Source organism: Schistocerca serialis, chromosome 1 (assembly GCF_023864345.2).
Source record: "Schistocerca serialis cubense isolate TAMUIC-IGC-003099 chromosome 1, iqSchSeri2.2, whole genome shotgun sequence".
Classification (NCBI taxonomy): domain Eukaryota; kingdom Metazoa; phylum Arthropoda; class Insecta; order Orthoptera; family Acrididae; genus Schistocerca; species Schistocerca serialis.
The window spans coordinates 1045509837-1045534011 of NC_064638.1; the positions used below are offsets into that span (position 1 = coordinate 1045509837).

At 41.5% G+C, this 24175-nt stretch overlaps 1 protein-coding gene across 2 annotated transcripts in view; it reads right to left on the minus strand.

The window, feature by feature from the left end:
* The window catches only part of LOC126414704 (beta-arrestin-1), a 507073-nt gene that overhangs the window by 104688 nt on the left and 378210 nt on the right, over positions 1–24175 (minus strand). For both annotated transcript variants that reach the window (XM_050083370.1, XM_050083369.1), the window contains exon 3: positions 16175–16205. In XM_050083370.1, the coding sequence (XP_049939327.1) occupies positions 16175–16205 (31 nt within the window). The remainder of the gene's footprint in view (positions 1–16174; positions 16206–24175) is intronic.

Here is a 24175-nt window from a genome sequence, read left to right on the forward strand (position 1 = left end):
TTCTGACCCAGTGCTTATGCGGAAGCGTACAACCAGTGATGGGACGAATGATATGTACATTATCACGTCGTTAAATATAACAAAATTGTTACTCTACACCCTCAAACCTTTTTGGTTGTTGTAATGAATATTGTTTAATGGCATTTGAATTGTTACTTAGTGGCATTTTCGTACTATTACTATTTTTATATTTTTTATATATTTGACTTCTCAGTTTTAACGTTATATTTACGTAAATCAAGAACGATATACTTCTAACTTCCCACGCCAAATGGTGGGTATTATGTTTTTTAAAAAACCTGTATTATACCTCATTTTATGTTATTCATATATTATTCTTTTTTATTGTCTTTTTCTCTTTTGCCTGTCCTGCACTCTGACAGCTTATTATCGATCTGTTTTATGTTTTGTAAGTTTGTTTTTAAAAACAATACGCCAATGTATTTTAGATGTTTCCTTCCCCCTTCGTCTGCTATGTGTGTTACGTACATTTTAAATTTGAATTACTTCATGATTCACAAATGCACAAGAGTTATTTAGTTTTAATATCTCGCAAAACCAGTAATATTAAGTCTTCACGTGACACATGTCACATAGAGGGCGTTCCAAACCCTATCACACCGAGGTCTGCTGAACAAGTGCATGTAAACAGCGGCCTCAGTTTGTGATCGCTCTAAGCTTGTTGACACCAGTGCCTACCAATTTAAATTGTATATTACAGGTATATACCTACCAAATGTTATGTTCATATGTAGATGTAGTTGTGATTTTCTGTTTTATACTCTCTGATCGTTATGTGAAAAAATTTTTAACTTCTAGCACTGAGGATGGTCACCAAGTGACCGAAAATAGATTTTGCGGTTAATAAAACAAAAAAATACGACCAATGCTGTCTCTCCTTCTAAGTAGATCACCTTTATATTATAATTCCATTTTAAATCACTCCTAATGCCTACTCCCAGATAATTTATGGAATTAAGTGCTTGCAGCTGCTGACCTGCTACATTGTAGCTAAATGATAAGGGATCTATCTTTCTATGTATTCGCAGCACATTACACTTATCTACATTGAGATTCAATTGTCATTCCCTGCACCATGCGTCAATTCGTTGCATACCTCCGGCATTTCTCCTCCTGCATTTTAGTACAATTTTCCATTGTTACAACCTTTCGATATACTACATCATCATCCGCAAAAAGCTTCAGTGAACTTCCGATGTTATCCACGAGGTCATTTATATATATTGTGAATAGCAACGGTCCTACGATACTCCCCTGCGGCACGCCTGAAATCACTCTTACTTCGGAAGACTTCTCTCCATTGAGAATGACATGCTGCGTTCTGTTATCTAGGAACTCTTCAATCCAATCACACAATTGGTCTGATAGTCCATATGCTCTTACTTTGTTCATTAAACGACTGTGGGGAACTGTATCGAACGCCTTGCGGAAGTCAAGAAACACGGCATCTATCTGGAAACCCGCGTCTATGGCCCTCCGAGTCTCGTGGACGAATAGCGCGAGCTGGGTTTCACACGATCGTCTTTTTCGAAACCCATGCTGATTCCTACAGAGTAGATTTCTAGTCTCCATAAAAGTCATTATACTCGAATGTAATATGTGTTCCAAAATTCTACAACTGATCCACGTTACAGATATAGGTCTATAGTTCTGCGCATCTGTTAGACGTCCCTTCTTGAAAACGGGGATGACCTGTGCCCTTTTCCAATCCTTTGGAACGCTACGCTCTTCTAGACTTGCGGTACACCGCTGCTAGAAGGGGGCAAGTTACTTCGCGTACTCTGTGTAAAATCGAACTGCTATCTCATCAGGTCCAGCTGCCTTTCCTCTTTTGAGCGATTTTAACCGTTTTTCTATCCCTCTGTCATCTGTTTCTATATCTACCATTTTTTCATCTGTGCGACAATCTAGAGAAGGAATTAGAATGCAGTCTTCATCTGTGAAACAGCTTTGGAGAAAGACATTTAGTATTTCGACCTTCACTCTGTATCCTCTTTTTCAGTACCATTTTGGCCACAGAGTGTCTGGACATTTTGTTTTGATCTACCTATCACTTTGACATAAGACCAAAATTTCTTAGGATGTTCTGCCAAGTCAGCACATAGAACATACTTCCGAATTCGTTGAACGCTTCTCGCATGGCCCTCCTCTCACTGCATTTCGCTTCGGGTAATTTTTGTTTGTCTACACGCCTCTGGCTATGTGTGTGTCTGCTGTGAAGTTCCCTTTGCTTCCGTAGCAGTTTTCTAACTCGGTTGTTGTACCATGGTGGCTCTTCTCCACTCTCACGACCTTGCTTGGCACATACTCATCGAATGCATATTGTACGATGATTTTGAACTTTGTCCACTGATCCTCAACACTATCTGTACTTGAGATAAAACTTTTGTGTTGAGCCGTGAAGCACTCTGAAATCAGCTTTTTGTCACTTTTGCTAAACAGAAAAATTTTCCTACCTTTTCTAATATTTCTATTTACGGCTTAAATCATCGATGCTGTAACCGCTTTATGATCGCTGATTCCCTGTTCTACGTTAACTGTTTCAAATAGATCGGGTCTGTTTGTCACCAGAAGGTGTAATATGTTATCGCCGCGAGCCGGTTCTCTGTTTAACTGCTCAAGGTAGTTTTCAGATAATGCACTTCAAAAATTTCACTCTACTCTTTGTCCCTGCCATCCTTTATAAACGTTTGAGTCTCTCAGTCTACATCCGGTAAATTAAAATCTCCACACAAAACTATAACATGGTCGGGAAATCTACTCGAAATATTTTCCAAATTTTCCTTCAGGTGTTCTGCCACAACAGCTGCTGAGCCAGGGGGCCTATAGAGACATTCAATTACCATGTTTGAGGCTGTTTTAATAATGACCTTCACCCAAATTATTTGTCATTTCATATCTCCAACAATTTCCTTCGGTACTATTGCACTTTTTATCGCTATAAACACCTTCACTGTCCAACCTGTCTCTGTGGTATACATTCCAATCTGAGTTTAGAATTTCATTACTGTTTACGTCTAGTTTCAGCCAACTTTCCGTCCCTAGTACTATGTGGGCATTGTGACCGTTTATTAATGAGAACAATTCTGGGACCTTTCTATAGACGCTCATGCAGTTTACTATTATCACATTAATTTTGTCATTCCCTGTTGCGTTTTGCCTACTGCTACCTTGTCGGGTCTCAGGAGGCGTCTTGTCGGGCCTAGGGAGGGAATTCTCTAACCTAAAAAACCCTTATGTGCACTCCACACTTACTCCACTACCTCCGTAGCCGCTTCCTGCGTGTAGTGCACGCCTGACCTAGTCAGGGGGACCCTACATTTCTCCACCCGATAGCGGAGGTTATTTCCTGTGTCGTCCTTATCCTAACAGCCACAGCTTCAAGAGGGATTTGAAGGGGCACAGGTTCACGGCATACTGAGTTCAGGACATAGACATGAACGCCACTTGACACTCTTATTATAGTCACTACGGTTCTTTTAATATCCCCTACAGCCGTGGAGGGCACGGGTCCGCATTGCCGGGAACCAGGTTTCCTGGAGGGCAACGCAGAAAGCAGGTGTAAAGCTTAACAGCTGCCGTAGCTCAGCCAGGTGGTGGAGAAAACCGCAGCGATTCCACTGGAGGATGTCGTTATCATGAGGCTAGGAAGGCATGAAGCACTTAAGGAGGCAGGTGACGCCTCAGGGGCACCTGTTGCCACCAATTGAGTATTTGTATCCATTCCTATTGTGGATGAGGCATTAGTGAGACCCAGGTCCTAAAGGGACGCTAAGATCTCCACCTCATCCTCAGGTGCCGAACTGGTGGGGAATGGTGGTGTTGGGGCCACCGCAGGGTCCTTTTTCTTAGCAGACGTCTTGTCCTCGCGCTTCTCTTTAGGGGCTTGCTGGGAAGACTTATCAAAAGGAGCTTCAGACACAGAGGATGACCGTGATGCTCTTCATCCAGCAGCTTTTGGCTCCTTTAGCCACTGGCGAGTGTCTGCCATGGCATTAGTGGAGAGCTTGGGAGGGAGGGTGCGAAAGGACCACTTCTGAACGAGAGGAGCCGGATGAGGCTGTTGTTTCTCGAGCTGGGGGGAGGGGACCTATGTCCCCTGCATTTGGAAGTATTGTCATGGGGGCGAAAGAGGACAGGAGGCAACAGAAGAAGATGACATACCCTGGAGAGTGTCCTTGCCCAGATAGTTTAATTGCAGGTGGAGATGCAAAGCCATGACAAGATGTTCAGAAGATGGGATCTAAGGGCACAATGGAGGACTCATGCACCATCTAAGGCGTTCTTCCCGATATGGCCTGCTCTTCTGTAGAATTTGCAAAATGGCAGGTCGAACCATAAAATCGTACCTGAACTTACAGGGCCGAAAAGTATGAGACTCCTTTTAGTCGCCTCTTACGACAGGCAGGGACACCTCGGGGCTATTCTAACCCCCGGACCCGCAGGGGGGTTCACGATTCTTAAACCACGTGTTAGCTATGATTAAGTTATTCTCTGTGCAAAATTCTACCAAGCGGCTCTCTCTTACATCCCTTACCGAAGTCCAGATTCACTTAATAGTTTCCCTTCTCTTCCTTTTTACTATCAAATTCCAATTCCCCACGACTATTAAATTTTCGTCTCCCGTAACTATCTCAATAATTTCTTTTATCGTATCATACATTTCTTCAATCTCTTCATCATCTGCGGAACTAGTTCGCATATCAACTTTTAATACTATGGTAGGTGTGGGCTTTGTGTCTATCTTGGCTACAATAATGCGTTTACTATGCTGTTCACAGTAGCTTATCGCGTTTTTTTTATTCATTATTAAATCTACTATATCTGATTTTGTATTTATAGCCCTGTATTCACCTGTCTTCTTCCTCTTGCCACCAAACTTCACTAATTCCCACTATAACTTTATCCTATGTATTTCCCTTTTTGAATTTTCTAACCTACATGTCCGATTAAGGGATCTGACATTCCACACTCCGATCCATACAACGCCAGCTATGTTTCTCCTGGTAACGACGTCGCCCTGAGTAGTCCCCGCCCGGAGATCCGAATTTTACTTCCGGAATATTTTACCCAAGAGGACGCCATCATCATTTAACCATACACTGAAGCTGCATGCCATCGCGAAAAATTACGCCTGCAGTTTCCCCTTGCTCTCAGCCGTTTGCAGTACCAATTTCTCGGTTTTATTGTGAGAATTTCTATGTCGTCTTTCATTAATACTGGCGTGGAGAGAAGCTGAATATTAGGCGTGACAAAGATGGCACTGCCATAGAGTAGGTGAGGATGTTCGATCACTAGGCTCATCCCTTTGAGAATGGAGTGGAAAAGGTAAAATAAAATATTATATATAATTCTGGACATGGCACATCTGACTTAGTAATTCTCCTTTTCTACGTGTACGACACTGAATAAAGATTGAGATGATGATGAGTTTGGGGTCTGAATATAGCAGTTTTCTTTTAACCAATTTCAATTACGTGCCATTCTATGTAACACGATGTGTGATACGTCGACTTGAAAACCAAATTATGGTTCTACTCAGCTGACGGTTTCTTTCAACTGCTGGTTTACAATTTTAATATTATGCAACAACGTAAAGACTTCTTTATTCCAGCCTCATAATTATTCCATGTTTTCTCGACTGTTTGCAGCTACTACTGCAACAAGTGAGATGTTTGAAATCAGATGTAGGGGCAGGTCTGTAGTACTCGTACGAACACTATTCTCAGTCATCCTCTGCTTCCTGACCAATTTTCTTATAACAAAATAACTACACGGGATGTAGTGAAGACAGACAGGTGGGGCCAAAAAGGAAGAGGAACAGATGGCTCTAAAATAAATGAGACTTTGGCAACAAATGCATGTAGTGTTGCAAGTCGCTTAAACAGGTACTTCATTTCTGTTACTGACAGCTTGGGGTTATCAGGTTTGGTGATCAGTGCAATGGAGTATCTGAGCCCAGTCTTTAAAATTAACTTCAGTAAAATGGAAATGACACGTCTCTCAAAGAAGTTGCATCCATCATAAAATCCTTGAAATCTAAGTATTCTAGTGGTTATGACAATATATCAACAGAGTTAATCAAAGAGTGCTCATGCGAGTTGAGTTCTGTCTTAAGTTATCTGTCATCAATCTCTTGTCAGCGGAAGATTTCCAGATGGGCTAAAATACGCTGAATTTAAAAGATAGGGGATAGAGATACCATCAAACAATGTATCAACTTCACTTTTGCCAGCTTTTTCAAAAATATCTGAAAAGGTTGTGTAAGTATCTCCTTATGCGTATAACTGCAAAAAATATACTGTCCACGTCACAGTTTGGGTTTCTTAAGGACTCTGATGTAGATATAGAGCTATTTACACGTTCAGTGAGAAAGCACTTAATTCATTAGATAGTAAATTAGAGGTTACTGCCATTTTGAGTGACCTGTCAAAAGGCTTCAACTATGTGAATCACAGCATTCTCTTAAGCAAATTAGAATATTATGGTGTCACCAGCAGTGCTGCATAATGGTTTGAGTCTTATCTAACAGGAAATAAAGGGTGTCATTGCAAAATACCTGTGCAGTAAACAGTCAGTCTTCATATGATTGGGAATTAATTATATGTGGTGTTCCTCAAGGTTCCATCTTGGGTCCATTCCTTTTTCTTGTGTACGTTAATGACCTCCCGTCTTGTTACATTGCCAGATGCTAAGATTGTTTTGTTTGCAGATCATACGGACAATGCAATAAGTAGCAAGTCAAGTACAGATTTAGAAATGGCTGCTAATCAAATTTTCACTGACATTAATTAATCTTTTAAAGCTAATTCACTGTCATTAAACTTTGAAAAGAGTCATTATATACACTTCACAACCTGTAAGAGATTTCCTTCCAGTATGTGCGTAACATATGAAAACACACAGAGCAAAGAGGCTGACTGCGTTAAATTTCTGGGATCACAACTCGATAATAAATTCAGAAGGAAGGGCATACTGTAAAATTGCTGAAGGGGCCTAAGTAAGTCTGTATTCGGGGAGAGAATGATGTCAGATGTAGGAAATATAAATATAAAAGAAACTTGCATATTTTGCTTACTTTCATTCTATTATGTCATATGGGATCATATTTTGGGTAACTCGCCAAACTGTGCAGAAGTTTTTAGCATGCAAAAGCGTATAATAAGACACATTTGTGGTTTAAATTTAAGAGCATCATGTAGAAACCTGTTGAAGGAACTTTGTATTCTAACCGCTGCTTCTCAGTATATTTATTTCAAAATGAAATTTGTTGCGAGTAATAGGTCTCTGCTTCCAACCAACAGCTCAATAAATAAAACCAATCGTTCGAATAAGAACTATCTTTGTAAAGACCTAAAAAATCACTTACCTTGGTCCAAAAAGGGGTCCAATATTCAGGAACACACGTTTTCAATAAATTGCCAGCAGTCATAAAAAAAACAGTATCAGATAAAGCACTGTTTAAACAGAGTTTGAAAGAGTTTTTGATATGTAACTTCTCTTACTCTACCGGTATATATAAATATCGTAACAGAAACTGTTAGACGAGCTTATGTAAAAACGTCTTTTAGATTTCAACTTTGACAGCATTTGGTCACAACAGTGAACACTAGGTATTCTGTGTACGATTAATTTATTAAAAGTGGAAAACTATCTTTCATTCTCACAGAGAATCCTGTAAATATTAGCAGTTCCATTTCATAGTAATGTACTAGCCTATTTTGACAATCTCTCGACAAATGATCACGGTAGTGGGTATTATATTCAGATGTTTTATGTTTTTTACGTTAAACTTTCTGAAGTTTTCCACACCCACGAGAATCCTCGCGTTTTTGGATCTATGGAACGAAAGCTGAATCTAATCTAATCGAATAACCAATGAGCAGGCACTCAATCGGAGTGGGGAAGAAAGAAATTTACATCACAACTTGACTAAAAGAAGGGATCGGTAGGTAAGACACATTCTGATACACTAAGGAAAAGTAAATTTAGTAATGGAAGGAAGTGGAAGGAAAGTGCAAAAATTGCAGTAGTTATTCATGGAAGGAAATGCGTGTACTGGATAAACTACACCTGAAAGCTGCATCGATCCGATCTTCGGACTGAAGTCAGAAACAACAATAATGCACTCTTAGACATCTTTACAACCTATTGCCCTAAGTAGTAAAAAATGCCAGGAAATCTGTCACAGATGTGCATAAATGGTTCACACATGACCCGAAAAGCTTAGAACTCTAGCGATGGTCTTTTTAATGTAAGTCGAGTAATTTTGAAGCTGAGAAAATCAATTATATTACACTGAAAAGAACACTCCACATGAACGAAGCCACAAATTTGATAACATCCTGAATTTAAGTTATACTAACAGCTTTCTGGAGCAACCTCTTTCAATGGAAGGAGGTTTAAATAAGTGATATCATCGCATCAGTAGCAAAGTCACGTCACTCAAAATCATAGTACCGCTACATTTATGGTCTCTCCGATTTTGTTATAATTTTTTTGGATATAAAAGCATATCAGTTACGTCCACTGATTTGTTGGATATTTAACAGTGGCTTTTCCCTTCATCTTCAAAAAGTTACTCGTCATATCCTAATAATTATCACCCAGTCTCCCTTGTACTCATCCCTACTAAACCAATACAGTACTGTGTGCAGCTAAAAATCTGTGAACTATCTATAAAAAACTTTCTGAGAGACTTACAGTATGGTTTCAGATATCGTTTGTTCGACAGAAAAGGAACTTATATTGTTTCATTTGTACTATCCTCATTTGAATCTCTGTTCTATGTTGATCCCACGGTTATTGATCTCGACAAAACATTTGACCGTCGGCCAAATGCTTCTGATTTAAAAGCATTTATTTATTTATTTATTTATTTATTTATTTATTTATTTGTAGTATAGCATTACATATGAACAGCGACTAGCAATCGTGGATTACATAGTTTTACAAAATTTTACAAAAATATATTAATTTCATAGTTTATAATTCGAAAAATAAGTCGATTTGAAAGAAGCTCTACAGCTATGGATTTAGAAGCTCAGAGCGCTCTCTGATCAGTTCGTAAGTAATAGAAAACAAACAGTGCGGCTCAACAAAAGGAGATTAAATATCTCTAATGTCACGCGAGGTGTGCCACACGATTCTGTGTTTGAAGCTTTACTATTCATAATCCACATTAATGACTTGCTTTTGTTAAATCCACATTATATGCAGATGACACTATACTTGATACAACTGACAAAGACTTACAGTTAGCACCACTAAAGCACCAAGGTAAGAATCACCTTACAGGGAGACCATATGGCAATCGGATTTCTACAATTTTTTTATGTCCACAGTGGACCACTTTAATCCATAATGGGAAATGACTAGGGATATAAATGAGCTACAGCAAAATGTTTTGGACGAAAGATGTAGGCGGCAATGAGGGTCAGCATCATTCTCAAGGTTATTTGGAGGCTAATTTACATATAAAAAGATACATTGATCAAGGTCATGGCAACGATCAATGAGAGTCAAATAAGCAAGTTTTTTTTTTTTTTTTTTTTAGTTCTAGTAGGGATTAACTCGAAATAGAGTAGGGACACAGCAAAATACAATCTATAATTGAGGAAACGCGTCTTATGACCTGTTGGGACTATTTTGATGTCTGGACCGTCCATTTGGTGTTACAGGCAAAGTTAAGCAACTGCCTTTTAGATGTCCGATGTGCTGTCATATTGACTTAAGTCCACACGTTTTGGTCACTTACAATTGTTTGCAGATCGCAGTCTTATTGTCCGCAGTGTCTCTCTACCTGCAAAAAGGGCATCTAAGAACATGATCAGTGGAACCTTCGTCTTCACATTCACGGACTGTTGTGTTACTACATCCCACTAGATGCAGATGTTTGGGATATGGACCGTGACTTGTTAACAGCTGCACCACACTTCGAGTAGGGGCAATGTCGCGCAGTTTTGAACCTGTCCCTCATGCTTGGGAATATACTGCAAATCCGCCTTGAAGTGCTTCTTGTGTCCCAGGCAGACTGCCATTCATCTAACTTCCAATCTCTTATATGTCTTACCAGTAACATGTGTTTCTGTGATGTCTTACACACGATCATATTGCTCACGCCCCAGCCGTATAATACAGCGCCGCCCTGCAGCGTGCCGCGATATTCACTGGACACATCCCGAGGATTATCGGTAAACCCTCTATAGGTGTATTGCGAAAGACACCGGTGATCGCTGAATTCGTCGCAGTATTCTTTTGTAGGTGCCTAGCCTATGGCGATGCATCCAGGAGCTGGCAACAAAGCCCACAATGGCGTTGAAGGTATCTTTGAAGTATGACCGCACCACATGCAACGGTAATTTATAGTCAGTAGTGCCAGTACGGGCAGTCTTGTACATAACTTCGGATGCTTTCTGAGCAACAGATTTTACGTGTTCTAGGAAGTTTCTTTTCTCGTCTAGAAGAATGCCTAAATCCATACGAACAGTGCTCCGTTTGACAGGCATTCCGTCAAGCTTCAGGAAATGCTTTCCGGTAAGAGAAGTTCTTCCTTTCAGAAGTATGTATGTGGTTTTACAAACAGCTAGAGTCAGTCAGTTGGTCTTGCACAACTGCTGAATATGAGGTAGCAAATTATTTGCCTTTTCCTCCAGTATCCCTGGAGTATACAGACGCAACTACTAGGGTGCCATCTCCGTATGCGACAACACCTTGAATAGCATACTCCCCGTGTAACAGATGTAATAGGGGGTCTCTACTAAGGTCCCAGAACAGTGGACCATTTATGGAGCCTTGAGGACAGCGCTTGGTGACCTTTTTGATTACCTTGCTCATCCCCGCTACCCACTGGACGCTATATCCACTACAATAATCTACAAAGCACTCATACAGACCTTTGGGGACCCTGACATATCGAAGGCGTGCGAACAATGCAGGCCACCAAAGATTGTCGAATGCGTCAGCGGTATCAATCATGAGCGCGACTGCGTACGTCGTTGTCGTATCTTCTACAATCTGAAGAGCTCTATTAACCTCATCATGTACAGAGTTCCCTTTCTGAATTCCTGTTGACACTGGTTTAGACCCAATATCTCCTTGTGTGTCTGCAACCGATCACAGAGCAGGCGTTAAACAACTTAGGCCAAGACGTTTAATATGCAAATAGGTCTGTAGCTCTTCAGTGATGTCTGGTCTTTATCTTTTCCCTTTTTAATTCCTATTGTTCTAGCTGTTTTCCATATCGGCGGATCCTACCTATTCCCAACGCCTCTTTTAGTAACGCTGTCAAATATTGCACTACCAGTGCATGACCTCTTGATAGAGGCCATCCAGACCAGCTGCCTTTCCAGTTTTGAGCTTGGAAATTGCGACAGGTACTACTCCTTGAACGACAGATATCACCAACGTCTGTCGATCTTTTGTATTCGTTATCTAGTTCATTTATAAGTTGTGGATATATTTCCGTAACTGTGTGTTTTATAACCAGGAAGTAGGACGGTTAGAAGATTTCTGCTGATTCACTCTATCCATCCTTCTTACAAATTGTGGACATAGTAGTAGGTCCCTTAACCTTTTCAGTCAATAATTTATAAGGTCTTCCCCAAATACCAAATTGCAGTTGCCTTTGTAGAAATTTCTCCCAGTGTGTTCTTTTAGTTTCCTGAAGCAACATTTTGGAGCACATCTTAACTGCCCTGCATTCATGGAGCCTAGAAATGCGCTCTGATTGTCCTAGAGCATATTGATAAGCTCTTCTTCTCTATCCTACCCTTCGTCTCAGCGTGGAAAGTTCTGGGCTCCAAAAGATTGTAGCCTGACTGTTTAACTTTTCTTAGGCGTGTAAATGTACGATACTGTTAGCGAGATTTCAGTTACTAGCTGCGCACCCAAGTCTACATAACTGGAAGCGATTCCTTTGGAAATCGTGCAAGGTAGCCAGCTAAGCCATCCCAAACTGCTTTCCTGATGTCCAACCCAATCCTGCTTTCCTCTGCTTGTCTCCCTGTATTATTTTCATTTCCCCCTACGACGAAAATTGCCTTACGGTCACTGGATGTTAGGTACTGCAGCACTTGCCAACTATTAATCATAGCTGCTGCCATGTTAGTGGCTACACCTGCTCGTCCCTCGAATGTACCACAGTGACAGAACAAAAGTTACAAATCTGTTACTTCAAGGACAGCTCCAAGCCACTGAACCCAAACCACCCACATTTGCGACTTCAGTGTTGTCAAGCCAGAGCTCACTGAAGGTGGTGGGGGCGGGGGGGGGGGGGGGGGGTGAGGTCTGTTTTGTTTCCTAATGAAGGCTGGTTCTGTCTCGGTGTCAGTAGAGGGCCTGCAACCAACCCGTCTGCGTAGTAGACACACTACTGGACCTAAATCTGGAGTTATGGTCTGAAGTGTGATTTCGCGTAACAGCAGGAACACAGTCGTTGTTATCCTATGCACCCTGACTGCAAATTTGCACATTAATCTGGTGATTATCTGTTATGCCGCCATTCAAGAACAGCATTCCAGGGGGTGTTTTCCAAGAGGATAACGCGCGCGCCCACGTAAAACTGTCGTAACCCAGCCTTCTATACTGTGTGTCGACATGTTGCCGTGGCGTGCTATATCACTAGATCTGACTCGAATTGAGCACATTTGGGACTTCATCGGACAACAATTCCAGCCCCTCCACAAACAGCATTAACCGTCCCTGTACTGGCCGACCGAGTGCAACAGGCATGGAACTCCATCCCACAAACTGACATCCGGCACCTGTACAGCACAATGCATGCTGCACATTTGCATGCTTGCATTCAAAATTCTGTGGGTCGCACTGGTTATTAATGCACCACCATTTCACATTTACAATGGTTTATCTCGCGCTTACATTAACCTGTCATCGTGCAATGTTAATCACTTAAATACCTTACCTGGACAAATGTGTTCCCGAAATTTCTTTACTCTACGTTAACTGTTTTTGGTGTTGCGATTTATTCCGCCACTGTATGTACTGCACACAAACTCCCGTTTTAATTTGCGAATATAAATTCTTTATTACCTATCTTCTGTAAAAGATTGGTAACAAAGAGGGTTACATTTTAAAAAATTACAAATTATTTTTATCTTTATGTATTTTTACTCTTCACGGAAATGCTAGTTAAGCATACACCTTTGTTTAAAAATCCACAGCTTTGGATCAAACACGGGTTGTCCACCTAGCAGGTCATGATAGAAGTGAAACTTCCTGGCAGATTAAAACTGTGTGCCGGACCGAGACTTGAACTCGGGACAACTTGCCCGCGAAAGGCAAAGGTCCCGAGTTCGAGTCTCGGTCCGGCACACAGTTCGTTAACAGTCTGCGATGCGGCACCATTTAAAATGATTTCCGGAAATCTAGAATACAGAATGTGCCTGTTGCCCTTCCTTCATTGTTCGAAGTATGTTAGATGAGAAAAAGGCAAGCTGAGTTGGCACAAGCGATGATTTCTGAAACTATGGTGATGCGTGGACTAAGCTTCTTGGTCTTGAGAAAATTTATTATCTTCGAACTGACAATACCTTTAAGGATTCTGCAGCAAACCGCTGTTAGGGATATTTCGGTCGCTCAGAAGTCTCGTTTTCAGAATTTCTGGGAAAAAGAGAGCTGTGGGAGCCGTTTTTTGAATAAACACCCACTCAGAAAAAATATGAACCGCCGACACTGACCTATAGTCAGGCCAGAAGCGTAGTCGCGGGCTTTGCGGAATATAACCTGAATAAAAGTATATCATGTGAGTCTTCATTGTGTCACTAATCAGTACCCTCGCTTTATTTCCACGATCAGTTACTTCTGAGATTATGGCGGCTGCCAGACTAGTGAGATTCTACTGTAATGTCTGAACACAAGTGAAGATAAAAATCTTGAATGCTTGGTCCTCCGTAGCTTTAACATATTTATTGTACGACATCATCTAGACACAATGAGCCGCACTTTAACTGTTTGTTTGTCAAACCGGTATTCGGAGTATAACTCTTCGTCAGAGGTGTAGTATGTATCCCTATAGCAATCACACGCTCGCGCCATTTAAAACAGTACGATGTGGTGTGAAATTCTTCCTACAACATAGTACAATGGTTGTCGAGTATGTTACTAGGCAGTGACAACTCTGGATCACATCTGACGTAATTGTTATATAGTGTTAACATTGAACTGACAGCTCAAAGAGTCGCTTCTCTCGCAAACGTCATTTTTCTGCAATGTGTCCAACATTCGGACCAATCGTTTTCAGAATTGTTCTTGTCTTGTCCCTGTCAGGTTCAACAATTTCTGCTTCTTTCGGCTTCATTTTTTTACTTAATCCGCGTAAAGAAACTACTAGTTTTACCCATTTTGAAGAATGACTGCACTTATTTCAACTAGATTGACTCAAAACTGACGCGAACAGCTCCTAAAGACCTGCTTGTAACAGTGGGAACTCCACCTGACAAGAAACATTGATTTAGCAAGTGAGCTTAGCGCAATTCCGATGACAACATGTTAAAGAATAGAGGTGCCAAGTTATACGGAATAAAACTGGAAATTTCATTCGCGAAGACAGCGCTACGTAACGGGATATTTATATTACATCTTGCTCTCAATAAATGGCACACTTTTTAAAACGTAAGAAAATTTTTGCCGGTACAGTGTACCGTTGCGTACCGCCAGCAGAAAGCACTTTTCTACACTCCAGATAAATATAGTCTAAGAAACTTCTACACACTTCATTGTACAGTTCATGTTGAAATTTCTCTTTTTCAGAAAAGATTTTCTTGCTATTTCTACTCTGTGCATGACATGCTCTATACATCAGGCATGGTCAGCTATTTTGCTACCGAAACAGCAGAACTCTTCTATTTTTAGTGTTTCATTTCCTAATCTAATTCTCTCAGCATCGCCTGATTAAATTTGACTACAGTCCAGGACCCTTGTTTTACTTTTGTTGGTATTCTTGTTATAATCTCTTTTCAAGGTACTACTCCGTTCCACTGATCTTCCAAGTCCTTCGTCATCTCTGATAGAATTATATCAGCGTCAAAAATTGAACTTTTTATTTCTTCCTCCTGAACATCACTTCCTTTTTACAACCTACTTGATCTAAGTACAGACTTAACAACACAGGGGTCAGGCTGCAATTCTGTCTCACTCCCTTATCGATTATCGCCTTCCTTTTGTTTCACAGGAGTAGTAACGGCAGTCTGGTTTCTCTTCAAATTGGAGATACCTTCGTTTCACTGAGTATTAACGGCAGTCTGATTTCTCTTCGAATTGGAGATACCTTTCGCTCTCTCTATGGCTTCCACGTGTGGCAGCATCACTGCAACATGTTCAGGACACTAAACGAAACAGGGGGGGGGGGGGGGGCGCCAAATATATTTTTACAAAACAATGATTCCATGTTCTACACCATTTTTTAAAGACAACGAAGCTCATATGACGGCCATTACTGATGTGCTTTTTGGGAGGAGGTCATCATGGAGCTCCTTTAAATCTCCACTAGTTCTGTGGAGATATTACATTTCAGATAGGTCAAGAGTGAAACGAAAACATGAACAGAATTGAATCAAATGAACTATCGAGCCATCATCACCACTTAATAGGAGCTGCCAATCAATGTAACATGTACCTATACAGTTACGCAGTTTAATGAAAAACTTTGGCATATCTAGTTTCATTAACCCTTTTAGTGCCTGAACCGTTAAGTAATGAACTTCACTTTCAGCCCGATGAAAATAGTTAGTGAAAAAGAAGCTAGCTTCCTTTTACCCTCTACTCTGGTTCTGAAAGAAATAAATTATGAGATCAATTTAATAAAAGAGGTATTAGAAATGTATTAATTATATAAGATTCTGAACTGTTTCCACAGAAAATAAATCAGCCATTAAAGACATTTTACAATTGTGACGAACTAAAGAACAATGCTGATTCCCCTCAGTTGCCAGAGGACACGGTTTCTTGTTTTAGAAAAGGAAACGTTCTATGGCTTTCGAATCTTTTGACTTGCCAAGAATCGTACCAGTAACACGACTTCTCCATGTAAGGCAATCTCACTTTACGAAATATAAATGGTTTTCATGGAACTAGTATTAAGGAGTGTTTGTTAATTACAGTTAATTCGGTGCTAATGGAAGTGAATTCTACTTACCTTCCCATTCGGCGAACTCTTCTTGAAAACTCTGAAACAGGAAAGAACTGCATTTCAGAACAATCTTTAAGATATGTAACTAGTTTTACACACACACACACACACACACACACACACACACACACACACACACACACTCACTCACTCACTCACTCACTCTTTTCAAACTTTTTTTTTTCTTGGGAGCTCGGGTCTCGAGTACTGAACCGGCTTGTCTACGGACTGGTATTTTGGATCCGCCTGAAGCCAACTTTGGAGCTCACACGTAACGTTTGCAATAGCGCTTTACCACTGTTGAATACAGTGTTCCATTTCGTTGCGCTTTATTCTGATTGACTGTTTAGAATGTGTGATGCAGCTGTTCCTGGTCCATCGCGAAAGCTATCTGTGATTTTTGGAAACTATAGCTCACTATCGACGTCATATAGCAGTACAATGTCCGCCCCGATAGCTGAATGGTCAGCGTAACGGACTGACGTCTGAGGGGGCCCTGGTTCGATTCACGGCTGGGTACACTCATGAGATGTTGTCAGTCACTCTTCTGCATAAGCAAGAGTTTTGTCGTCTACGGACGGTATCGTAAGTCGTGAAAAGACAACTCAATACAGAGAACGGTCGTGAGACAACCAAGTCTCGGCCTACATAATTTATGTCAGTAAAACAGAAGAATACTGAAGATTAGGTGGGTAGATCACGTAAATAATGAGGAGGTTCTGAACAGAACTGGGGAGAAGAGGAATTTGTGGCACAACTTGACTAGAAGAAGAGATCGATTGGTATGACACGTTCTGAGAAATCGGGGATCACAAGCTGAGTACTGGAGGAAGCGTGGAGGGTAAAAATCGCAGAGGGAGCCCGAGAGATGAATTTACTACGCAGATTCAGAAGTATGTAGGTTGCAGTAGTTATTCGGAGATGAAGAGGCTTGCACAGGATAGAATAGCATGGAGAGCTGCATCGAAGCAGTCTCTGGACTGAAAACAACTACAACAATGAGTTTTGTAACATTTCTTTTGCCGAATATAGTGATAGCTCTTAATTATAAAGCACAGATGTCTATAGATTTTAATTCGGTGCTGTACCAGGATTTAACTAACGAAATATGTTCTAAAGAAATTTCCGCCGAAATTAGTGAGCCTAGTACGACGGCGTCGACGAGAGAGAGAGAGAGGGGGGGGGGGGGGGGGGGGGGGGGGGGGAGGGGCGCTCCGTGGGATCAATATCTAAATCACTCATCTAAGCGTTTCCATCTGACTCTCGGTGGGCGGTAGGAAAACACTGCAAGCGTCGCACCGACTACACATCAGCGTTCATCGCAGGTTTTAGTTGTATGAAAGAAACAAGAAGCGTAGTTGCTTTTCAACACTTTCGGAACATGCAGAACATACAGCGTCGAAAATAACGATGATATGCCGTTGTCGTAGTTGAGTGGTTCTGAAAACAGTTTTTCATTTATTGCGTGAAGTAGTACCAATTACACCAGCAACAAAGAATATTCATTGAACTATAGACCGGGACAAGCTGCTCATAACTTAGCTCTACTTTCTTTTGTTAATTTGTTGTGTCTTTCCAATCATTTCATGTAATTTTCAGATATTTCTTCAGTAAAACCTAAAGCATTTCTTTTTACCATTCCTTTTCTGCGCTAACGTACTCTGGTCTTTTCAGATTGTTAAGTAAGGTTAAGCTGTGCCATTTTTGTTTGCTGCGTATTTGTCGGTCTAAAACGATTTTGAAATCTTTGACGGGTTTTCAAGTTAAATATTTCGTTGTTACACAAGACATACGAGACTTTTAAAATTATTCATTAGGTGTTTTCCGAAACAATGTTACGTTAACGGTGAACCAAGCGTTTGTAAATGCCAGTATGTCCCATTAACGCGCCTCATGACATAGCTTTGAGAATGTTCGACTGCGAGCACTCACGATACACGGTAGAACAGCCAAGGATTTTTACATGTCGGATGGACTGGAACACTATCCACCCAATAAAGGGTGACAATTTGTACTTATTCAAACTTAAAGTAATGGCCCCATTACTACAACTAATATTAACATTCTATCACCACCGTCAGCTTATGACCCGTTTAGGCGCACGATGCAGGTGTCTATCAAAAGGTGAAATGTTATACAGGACGATAGGGCCACCGTAATTAGCACTGTTTTACAATTTGTGGTCGCCTCCAGCTAGGAGTTAAATCGCGAAGACATAATTGTTTTCCTGAATATTTCACAACGTAAAATCATGCAAATCCGTTGTCGTCGTCGTCGTCCCCCCCCCCCCTCTCTCTCTCTCTCTCTCTCTCTCTCTCTCTCTCTCACACACACACACACACACACACACACACACACACACACAGTGGAACCCATCACCTCTACATCGTACCAATTATGCTCTGCCGTCACGACAGTCAGAACAAGTGAATCCTGTTGGAAAGCTCTAAAATCATTGTATATTTCGGCGAACGCATTTAAGTCTGAATAAGGAACGAGTATTCATGTCGCCGATAAAATCTTTAGCGGAGGAGCACAATCTGGAACGGGGAAAGGAATCGACCGTGTTGGTCTCGGTGGAACTACTCCAGCATTTGGATTTCAGCTATCGTATTTTACAAAGGGAGTCTTATTTACACGACACTGCGCTACCTCTTTCGGTTTTGTGGCGGCGTCTTTGGTCTCGACCCACGAACATACACTGATGAGCGGAAGACCTAAGCACACATGCGGAGCGGGGACAAATGATGAATTATTATAGCGACGATACGTACTGCAAAAAAGGTAAATCCACTGAAATACGCGACATGATGTCCGCGCTTCATCACAGAATCTAGAGGTAAGTCACAGCAGAAAAGACTGATGTGTTTGTATTTTGCGCCACGAAATCGTTGATTGCAGTGAAACAACACATACGGGAAACTACTACTACTACTACTACTACTACTACTACTACTACTACTACTACTACTTCTACTTCAATTTCCTTACGCTCTCAAGCGTCAGGGTAGCCGCAATCTAGCCATTTCTTCCATTCCGCTATATTCTGACACAATCTCTTCTTTTCCACGATTGTTTTTTTCCATACCTTTGTCCCAGTTTCTCGACCCCGCCGTCCCACGTGATACAGGGTCTTCCACGCCCAGCTCCTCCCTGCATACGCATTTCAAATATGGTACTTGTTTAGCTCTTCTTTCCTCTCCCATCTCTCTTAACGTGCCCATACTACCTCAACTGACGCTTCTTAACCACCCCACTCACTGCGTTTTCTGTCCAGCCTCTTCTCGTATTCTTCCATTTCTAACTCGCTCTCTCCTGGTCTTTCCTACTGCTCTCCTCATGAACTTCAGTAAAGCTACTTAGGTGTTTCTCTCGTAGTACCAAACTCTTCATACCAGACGCTATAATTGGTGCTATAATTGCATAGTAAATTTGCATTTTGCCATTCCTGCTGATCTCTTTCTACCCTACGACTGTGTTATTTATCTGACAGTATGCTGCGATTGTTTTCTTAGGTCTGTTTGGACCTCTTAGAATGTCTTGGCTACTGATGCAAGAATATGTAATCTGTCCACTCTTCCACGGGGCTTTTCATTAGAGTATACTGGGTTGTTGTTCGTGTGTGTTTTGAAACACATATTAATTTGCTTTTACCTGCATTCATATCATTCCTCTTTAGTTTTTCATGCCATTCCATTACAGCTTGCTGAAGTCTTTCTGGTGTGTCAGCCACCAATATAATATCTGCGTACAGCCATGTTTGCAGGTAAACTGGTCATAGTCTCCACATTCGAACATTTGTTCTTTGGGTTCGCGTCTTCTACGTTTGTTACTTCATCTAGAACGCTGTGAAGAGCTAGGGACTGAGGCTATCATCTTGCTCGAGTCCTTTCTCCAATGGGATTCTCTTAATTTTTCACGATCAGTAAGAACCACTTCCACTGATTGTTCATACGCATTCTTCACAGTATTTATCAGTTTCATCGGTATCTTCTTGGCTGTCAGAGTTTCCCGCCCATACTCCCTTGGCACGGAGTGAACTGTAGCTTTAAGATTGAGAAACGCGGGATAAAGATCCCTGTGCTTGGCTATGTTGTTCTCCATAAGCGTTTTTATAATTTTTAAATGTGGTCCCGCATCTGCCGCCCTGCCGTAAAACAGCCAGCTTCTCCTCCGCATCCTCTTCCACCGCCCTTCTCAGGCGCCTCTCCAGTACAGGAGTATAGACTTTATAAACTACTGACGATAGACAGATAGCCCCGTAGTAATCAAAGTCATGTATTTTCCCCTTTTTATGCAACTATATGATTAAATTGTTCTTCCATTCATTTGAGATGCTATTATCCTCCCACAGTTACTGGAACAACTTAGTAATTCCTTTAACACCTCTGCATCACCATACTTCATTATATCTGGAGCTACCCCACGGGTCCGCAGTCTCGCCTTTTCTAACTTGGTCAACCGCAGTTTCTGCCTCCTATTCTTATATCTCTCCTTCCATTTCTTTGTTTTGCATAGTTTCATATTGTCCGACAACAATTCCTTCTTCGTATACTATATTTCTTTTAACTGTTCTTCACAGTGTCTCCATCACAGCTCAAGCACTGCTGCAAACTGACATTTATTTTTCCTTGTTTGCTTCCCATCTTTCCCTCTCAGTTATTTAACGGTTTACCAGACGTTCTTTATCCTTTTCTCTCGTGTCCTACCCTCCATGTCCCCAAATTCCCTAAGATTTCCTTTTAGGTTTCTTCACTATTCTTTTACTTCATTCCTTCTTTCCCTACTCCATCCTGTCTTCTTCCGTATTATATGCCATGTATCTTTAACAGGTTTCCTTCCTATCCATCATCCGCTTTAGTTCCTCATTCCACAAACTACTCCTTGTCTTCCTTGTATCTGCTACTACATTCCAACAAACTATTTCTGCTCACTGCAGTGATAATGATTTCAATCTAATCCACATGACACAAATACCCTCATCGTCACTAGTTCTACCTTGCAACTTTTTTTCCTCTTTCTCCTGAAACTATTTCAGCTTGATGAATTTAATAGTTTGTTTTTAGGTTAACTGGTTTCCTGAACCTAGTGTCCGTCGCCAATTGTTCTGGTCCTTGTATAACCTTCAGATATATAGAAAACATGAATTACGTTTACAGACCAATATCGCAAGCTATTCTAAAGTGCCAGATATGTACTTATGTTGAAACATAGTACGAGGTGCATCCTCCATGAACGGCAATGATGGCATTTTGGCATGAAGTCGATACATGGCGAATACGAGGTCTGTTCAGATAATTCCGGAACTTTGCCACGCAAAATTTTTGTGCGCCCACCTTTTGCTTATTGTGCGTGGTCTCCGAAATACCGCTCCCAGCGCCGTTTCCACTTATGGAAGCAGTTTTGGTAGGCCTCTTGATGGATAGCGCGAAACGACGTCTGCGAATTTTCTTTTATCTCGTCTAAGTTTCATATCTTCGTCTTTTCAACGGGGTTTTCAACCTTGGAAATATAGAAGGTCCACAGGGGCCTGGTCTGGAGAGAACGGAGGATAAGACATCACAGTGGTTTCTTTTTTGTGCAGCAGTCGCGTACAAATAGGGATGAACGTGCGGGTGAGTTATCGTGATGCAAGAGCCATGAATTGCTTCGCCACGTTTCAGGCCGTTTCCTTCTCACATTTTCTCGCAGGCGTCGCAACACGTCGCACCCTCTAACATTTTGTCCCTGTGGCACGAATTCATGATGAACTTATACATCAAGTCAAAGAAAACTATCAGCATGTCTTTGAGATTTGACCTGACCTGACGTGCTTTCTTTGGTCTTTGAGAACCTCTCTCAACCTACTGTGGAGATTGTATCTTGGTCTCAACATCGTAACTGGAGCCGCACGTCTCATCAACAGTTGTGATTCTCTTAAGGAATATTTCATTCTCATTTGCCTGATCCAGAAGCTCTTCACAGATTGCGAGGCGAAAGTCTTTCTGGTTGCGATTCGTGAGCCGTGGGACGAACGTGGCGGCAACATGATGCATTCCAAGATGCTGTGTCAGTATTTCATGACATGATCCAACTGAAATGTTACATTCTTCTGCAATCTCTCTGACAGTCAGTCTTCGATTGACTCGCACAATTTCGTTGACGTTCCTAACATGAGCGCCGTCGGTGGACATCGAGGGCGTCTTGAATGAGGGTCATCTTTTACTTCTATCTAGCCATTTTTAATCAGTGTGAACCATTCGTAACACCGAATACGGATTAAGCACTCAACACCAAAGGCTTCCGGCATCATTTGGTGTCTCTCTGTAAAGGTTTCCTTGAGTTTCACACAACAGCATTTCGCTCCAACACACCATTGTTGTTGTTGTTGTTGTTGTTGTTGTTGTGGTCTTCAGTCCTGAGACTGGTTTGATGCAGCTCTCCATGCTACCCTATCCTGTGCGAGCTTCTTCATCTCCCAGTACTTACTGCAACCCACATCCTTCTGAATCTGCTTAGTGTATTCATCTCTTGGTCTCCCTCTACGATTTTTACCCTCCACGCTGCCCTCCAATGCTAAATTGGTGGTCCCTTGATGCCTCAGAACACGTCCTACCAACCGATCGCTTCTTCTAGTCAAGTTGTGCAACAAACGTCTCTTCTCCCCAATCCTATTCAATACCTCCTCATTAGTTATGTGATCTACCTATCTAATCTTCAGCATTTTTCTGTAGCACCACATTTCGAAAGCTTCTATTCTCTTCTTGTCCAAACTAGTTATCGTCCATGCTTCACTTCCATACATGGCTACACTCCATAGAAATACTTTCAGAAACGTCTTCTTGACACTTAAATCTATACTCGATGTTGCAACACACCATTGGCGCAAAATTACGAATGTTCTGGAATTTTTGGAACGGACTTCGTGCTCCATCACGTCATGTCACTCTACGTTTGTTCGACATGTTCCCGTCGTTCTGTAAGAGTTGTGGGCAGAAAGGCTGCACATGTCACTTGTCTCTAAACGAGCATACGAGTATGTAGGATTAAATGGGGCAACACACAATCGCCGGCCAAGAAGGTCGACGCACAACTTGCAAAGGATTTGGAGTTACACACACACACACACACACACACACACACACACACACACACACACACACACACACACACACAGAGAGAGAGAGAGAGAGAGAGAGAGAGAGAGAGAGAGAGAGAGAGAGAGAGAATTCTAAGCAGTGTACCGATTCACGAGTATGGCCGTTATGGTTCTTAATACACAGTCCATTTTAGCATAGATGAAGTTTGCACTAAGATGAGCGGCATTAGCCTTAGAAAGCGATAATCCTGTGCAGGTCTGACTTACCAAACAACTCTTTACCGAGTACAATCCGATTTAGGTCCATTCGTTGGATGCAATACGAGGTATCGACTAAGAGTCGACGCCACTTTGCTCTAATCTGCCTTTAACGATCGTGGCGGCAGTTACCTGTCAAACCGCATCTGCACGCACTTCCATGTCAATTCCCAAGGGCGTAGCTCTTAATAGACTGTAGGCAGACATGGCAATATAGCATCGAACGCTCCCGTGGCGGAAGGCAATCTGGCGATACCCGTCTGGGGCGTCTCAGTAAATGGACTTGTTAGCTTGGGCGGAAAATCAAAACACACACACACACACACACACACACACACACACACACACACGCACACACGGTTGACACATGGATACTATGTGGGGTAATTAACATGTGGCTTTGGCAATAGAACGCGTCACCTCACACTCTAAGCTATTAACTTCTGTAATACATTTGGTCGGGTAATAAGCGAACAAATAATCCATGCTGACACGAGTTCACGGAGTTCTGCAGCTCATAAGGTTTTTGAACTTGCATGTTTTACTCCCACTAAGCTATTTGTATATTGCGAATTTTTAGGACCTATGTGAGATGGAAAATCTGCGTAAGACTTCCGTTGCCTTCTACGACGTTTTAAATATTTTATTACAACTTCTTTTAGCCCTTTAAA